This window comes from Amblyraja radiata, chromosome 19, assembly GCF_010909765.2.
Source record: "Amblyraja radiata isolate CabotCenter1 chromosome 19, sAmbRad1.1.pri, whole genome shotgun sequence".
NCBI classification, from domain to species: domain Eukaryota; kingdom Metazoa; phylum Chordata; class Chondrichthyes; order Rajiformes; family Rajidae; genus Amblyraja; species Amblyraja radiata.
Genome location: NC_045974.1, coordinates 2104757 through 2110633, shown reverse-complemented (window position 1 = coordinate 2110633; position 5877 = coordinate 2104757). Strand labels below are relative to the sequence as shown.

At 45.5% G+C, this 5877-nt stretch overlaps 1 protein-coding gene across 3 annotated transcripts in view; it reads left to right on the top strand.

Annotated features, from left to right (window-relative positions):
- Positions 1-99: 99 nt before the first annotated feature.
- LOC116983680 (cat eye syndrome critical region protein 2) overlaps positions 100-5877 on the top strand; it is a 92354-nt gene continuing 86576 nt past the window's right edge. For all 3 annotated transcript variants that reach the window (XM_033037446.1, XM_033037445.1, XM_033037444.1), the window contains exon 1: positions 100-657. In XM_033037446.1, the coding sequence (XP_032893337.1) occupies positions 529-657 (129 nt within the window). In that variant the 5' untranslated portion in view covers positions 100-528. The remainder of the gene's footprint in view (positions 658-5877) is intronic.

Sequence of the window (5877 nt, the reverse complement as noted above, 5' to 3'; positions counted from 1 at the left end):
TTGGTTTTCACCCCCAGAGATCTCGGCGTCACATCCTGTGGCTGGCAGAGGAACCCTCGCACTGTACGGGAAGGGGAAGGGGGTGGGTGGGGAGGGGGAGAGAGAGCGAGCCGGGCAGCAGCGGGCGGCCGGCCTGCCAGGGTGTAACAGGAGCAACTACAGCAGCAGCAGATACAGAATGGGCGGTGTGGGAGGAGAGGTGGCCCGGCAGAAGAGGGCTGGAGTGCGGGCCGCTCTCCCTCCGGCGTGTTGAGGGATTATTGGAGCTCTCTCTCTCAGCCTCTCTTGTTGTAGCCGCGCCATCTGTTCCTCGGCGAGAATGGGACCAGCGCACACTCGCACTGACTGACTGGCTGGCTGGCGACACCATGGCACGCCGTGCTCACACCCACAGCACCACAGCTCACTAGAAAACACTGGTGGAGACGTGGGGGAGGGAGGGAGAGAGAGAGAGAGCGCACACACACCCCACCCACCAGGAGAAGTTCCAACAAAACTATCTCATGTGGGGAAACGAAGGGATTTAAAATGTCCGAGGGATGTCCATCTTCGACCGTTTCGGTGGGAGAAATCCGTTCCTGGTGGGAAATCCCAGCCATCGCGCACTTTTGCTCACTATTCAGGACCGCTTTTGGGCTCCCGGACTTCGAAATTGAGGTAATCTTATATAAGTGTGTATATATATATATTAATTTTTTTAATTCCCCTTTTCCTCATTTCTTTTTGTTGTTGTGAGGCTCTCTTGTGCTGCGAACGGTTTAAAAAAGGTGCATTTGGACGAGCCTGTAGTGTTGAGGGCAAGGAGGTCGAGTTTGTTCAGTGCCAGCCTCGCTCCCCAGATGCTGACCGGTTGTTTTTCTATTGTGGCTCAGGAACACGGGGGCTTTATACCTCCCCCCCCCCCCCTCCCTGGTCGTTTGTCCTATATTTTTCCCCCTCATTAAAAACACAAAAGCATGCGTCTATGTTTTTGAAACAAAAACATAAAAGTTTACTAAAGTTGGTACGTGGATGGGGCCGAGGGCATGAGTGTGTGTGTGTGTTTAGTGGGAAGCAAAAACGTGCCCTGTGGATATAAGGTGCTCGCTGACCCGCCTGCCTCGCATCCATCACACGCCACCACTGGCATTGTTAGCCGAGCGAGGAACCACATGCTCCTTTCCTGGTAAACTTACCACTTTGCCCTTTTTACACCCAAATTGTGGAGAGAAAAAAAATCTACAAACATCCCCCCCCTCTTCCCCCAACTTTGAAACGGGGCGTCCTAACAAAAAAAAAAACGCACACACACAACCTGAATTCTGAAAATGTGCTTTATCTAAAACAACGCGATGAGCATTGCATTACATTTACATCATAAAATACAAGTGTTACAATTTAAACTTTGTGGGGGGGGGAGGGGGTTATTTGCTACCTGATCTTCACTTTTTTTGGGGGGGGGGGGGTTAAATCAGACAATGAAAATATTCGTGAACATTCAATTGGCCTTGTCGGAAACGAAAAATCACTGTAAGGTTAAAGAAATTAAAGGCATGCATTCTTGTTTGTTCTTCCCAATGTCTCCTCTCACCCCATTGTTTTTGTTCAGTGAAGCTATTGTTTAAACCTGTTTTCACGGGGAAGGAGGGGGTTAATTCAGAGCGATTGTTTAGCTTGTGAATATCTGGAAGCTTTTTTTTTGCATTTTTCTGCTTTGAAATGCAAATAAAATGTGTGTTTTAATTCGGCTGCTTTTGCCAAGCGAGAGAATTGAGAAGTGTGTTGGGGGCTGGCGAGGCAGTGTGTCCCGGCCGAGTGATCGCAGCCGTCGATGCAGGGTTTACTGTAAGGCGTGTTCTCTAGCTTTCCAAAACAAAGCTTGCATTTCTGGCTTGAATGCAACCCCCAGCAAACTGCCGTCTTGTGCTGCTTACAGTCGCCAGCCAGACCCCCACCAGCTGAGCCTCGCCTTGTGCTTATTCACACATTAACTTTTTTTGCTTTCCGTTTATTGAAATGCAACAAGTTGTTCCAGCGGCCCACCAACTTTGTGCAAATCCCAGCGAAAATACTTCTCCCGTTGAATCCCGCAGAAGAAAAATAACGTCTTTGCCACTCTGCCCGTTCTCCTAAAAATGGAGAGACCGGTTTTAATTTTATCTTTAAAGACATCTTTACCTTTTAACCTCGCACCCTTCCCCCTCTCCCCTCCAAAAACCCATTCACTGTTTTGTTTGTTTTCCCATCTCCTGTGCTTTCCCCAAATAAACCCACAGGCATACACCCACCCACCCATGTGTAGATCCGTGTCGCCGTAGAAGCATGTCGTGCATTGCTGAGCTAGTGGGAATAGTATAATTTGTGATTATACGTGCTCCTCGTCATCTCTCGCGGCTCAGTTTTCAAACATGTTGCTGTCCTTGGTAGCAAATGTTTTTATGAATATATTAGTCACAATGTATTGTAGTCAGCTTGCATTTTGGAGCAGCTTTTGTGGTTGTTAATGCGGATGTTTCTTCCCGTGATTCTCTTTTCCACTGAAGTGTTATCAGCTCAATCGATACTTTTTTTTAAACCCTGATGTTATTTGGAAACAAATTGCAGTTTGTTTTTTCTGTCTCACACGTTCAGTGTTTTTCGTTTCAAATGTATAAATAATGGTACAATGAGTTCACCACACAAGTAAGCTTTAATATTTAAACAGTGCCCATATTTTCTTCTTGCTATAAAATTGACTCATTGATGAGACTTGGTGTACATTGTATGTAAACACGAGGAACTTCAGATGCTGGTTTACAAAAAAAAAAAATCAGCATCTAATAATAATAATAATAAATACTTTATTGATCCCCTCAGGGAAATTCAGATGTCCAGAAGCCCCCAACCAACAAACCCACAGATTCAAAACGAACGCAGACAGAAAATACATAGAATACAATGTGCACACTACCTGAGAGCAATAAATACTTAAAAAGACCAATAATTAAGTTAAAAATTAAAAATTGCAAAATGCATCCCCCGAATTATAAAATCTAATGGCTGCAGGGGTGAAGGATCTCCTGAACCGCTCTGTTCTACAGGGCAGGGAGAGGAGCCGGTTGTTGTTCCGAGTGCTCTTTTGACTCTCCAGAATTACATGGAGGGGATGCCCGGGGTTTTTCAGGATGACCTGCACCTTGTGCCTCATACGCCTCTCAAGCACATCCATCCCAGAGTCTACTCTCCCCTCCAGCACTGAGCTAGCTCGTTTAACCAGTTTGTCCAGCTTCTTGTTGTTTTTGCACTAATGCTGTTGCCCCAGCAGACAACAGCGTAGAAAATAACACTTGCAACCACAGTGTTGTAAAATATGTGCAGCATGTCATTACACACATTGAAGGATTTGAGCCTTCTGAGGAAAAAGAGTCTGCGCTGGCCTTTTTTATAGAGGGAGTCAGAGTTGACAGACCAGTCCAGTTTGTTGTCAAGGTGCACTCCAAGGTATTTATATGTCTGCACCACCTCAATGTCAGCCCCTGCAGCGTTGACCGGCTGAAGGGGGAGCTTGGACCTGCCAAAGTTAACCACCATCTCTTTAGTCTTAGTTGTGTTCAGGATGAGACAGTTCTCTTCACTCCAGGCACAAAAGGAACTGGCCAAGTTCCTGTATTCCTCCTCCTGCCCGTTCCTTACACATGCCACAATCGTTGTATCATCTGAATATTTCTGTACGTGGCATGTGTCAGACTTATAGTTAAAGTCTGCTGTATACAGGGTGAAGAGGAACGGGGCCAGAACCGTTCCCTGTGGGGCTCCAACATTGCACACCACTGTACGCATGTATCTTGATTTTTGATGCTGTTGTGAGAAGCAAACATGTTCAGTTAGCTATTGACATGAAGTTTATACAAGTTAAGAGGCTGGTGTGAAGTAGATGACTTGAGCAGTGATTTCATTTGTTGGAGCGATTACTGTGATTTCCATTGTAGGATTGACAAGTGTTTTATCAAATGTAAAGAACTGCACGTTCTTGGTTTGTGCTGAGGTAGTTATTTTCTATTGTTATGACAATTAATGCATTACAATCGTTCTTTATAGTTTTAAGTCGTCTCTGAATGTCAAGTAGAAATAATCTCTGCCTCTTGTGTGGAGAACAAACCTCTTGATGAACATTTTCTAAGTACTAGCGGGTTTTAGTCTGTGCCTTCAGGAAAGTAAGTGGAAAAGCGTATAATATTTTAGCCACAGCTAAAGTACTTTGTTTCATAGTCATACAGCATGGAAACGGGCACTCCGGCCTAACTTGCCCATGCCTACCTACATGCCCCACCTGCACTAGTCCCACCTGCCTGCGCTTGGCCCATATCCCTCTAAACCTGCCCTATCCATGTACCTGTCTAGTTGGTACAGGATACTGAGTTGGATGATCAGCCATGATCATATTGAATGGCGGTGCAGGCTCGAAGGGCCGAATGGCCTACTCCTGCACCTATTTTCTATGTTTCTTAAACACTCCGATAGTCTCTGCCTCAACTACCTGTTCCGGAAGTTTGTCCCATATACCCACCACCCTTTGTGTGGAAAAAGTTACCCCTCAGATTCCTATTAAATATATTTCCCTTCAACGTAAACCTATGTCCCCTGGTTCTCGATTTTCCCCCACTCTGGGCCAGGGACTCTATGCATCCGCCCGATCTATTCCTCTCATGAAGGTCAGAAGGGGCAGACATACCCCCATCCACATAAACGGGACTGAGGTGGAGCGCGTCTCCAGCTACAAATTCCTCGGGGTACACATCTCGGAGGATTGGTCCTGGTCCCTCAACACCTCCAAGCTGATCAAAAAGGCACAGCAGCGCCTTTACTTCCTGAGGAGGCTCAAGAAAGCCCACCTGTCCCCCCAGATCCTGACCAACTTCTACAGGTGTACCATCGAGAGCAGTCTGACCGCCTGCTTCACGGTATGGTACAGCAGCTGCACTGTTGCGGACAGGAAGGCACTACAACGGGTGGTGAAAACCGCGCAGCACATCATCGGCGCCCCGCTCCCTGCCATGGATGCCCTCCACCGAAAACGGTGTCTGAAACGAGCTGGGAAGATCATTAAAGACCCCTCCCACCCCAATCATGGACTGTTTGCCCTCCTCCCATCAGGGAGGCGGTACAGGAGCCTCAGGTCTCGTACCAGTAGGATGAGGAACAGCTTCTACAATCATACCGTCGCATTGCTGAACTCGGAGTCCCGCCGATAGATTCCTCCGGTCCCTCCGTCCCCCATTGTTTAATTATTCTGCATTTTTTATTGTTCTGTATCCTCTTTTTTTTAAATTTCTATATTGCACTACTACGGACTGACGCAAAACTGCATTTCGTTGTACCGATACTCAGTATTTGTGCAATTACATTAAAGTTGAATTGAATTGAATTGAATTGAATATACACCTCTATAAGATCACCCCTCATCCTCCCAATGTCTCAAAATGGTCAATGTCTCAAAAAGTAACAATAATAGTTGTGGAAGAATTATTCTTTGTCTTTTAGCAAACATCACTCCAGCAGAACTATCATAGTTTGTTTTAACCTTTACAAAACCTGAAAGCCTTTGAGAATATTGATATCGCTACAAGTATCATTGACATGAGTGTTGAGACTATTCATTTATGCTGCTGGAGAGTTTATAATAATTCTAACATTGTCAATATCCCTGTTATAAATTATAAAGGACAGTTCTACTTTGAGTCTTATATTTAACAACTGAATGTTGAGAACAGTTTTGTTTTATGCTGGGGGGGGGGGGGGGGGGGGTTCAAACCCTATAATTATAGTGGCTGCAGGTAGATTTTTTCCCTCTAATTTTGTGAATTAAAAATAATCTTTCAAACATACAAGGGAAAAGAAAACACTATTGCCGAAATAAAC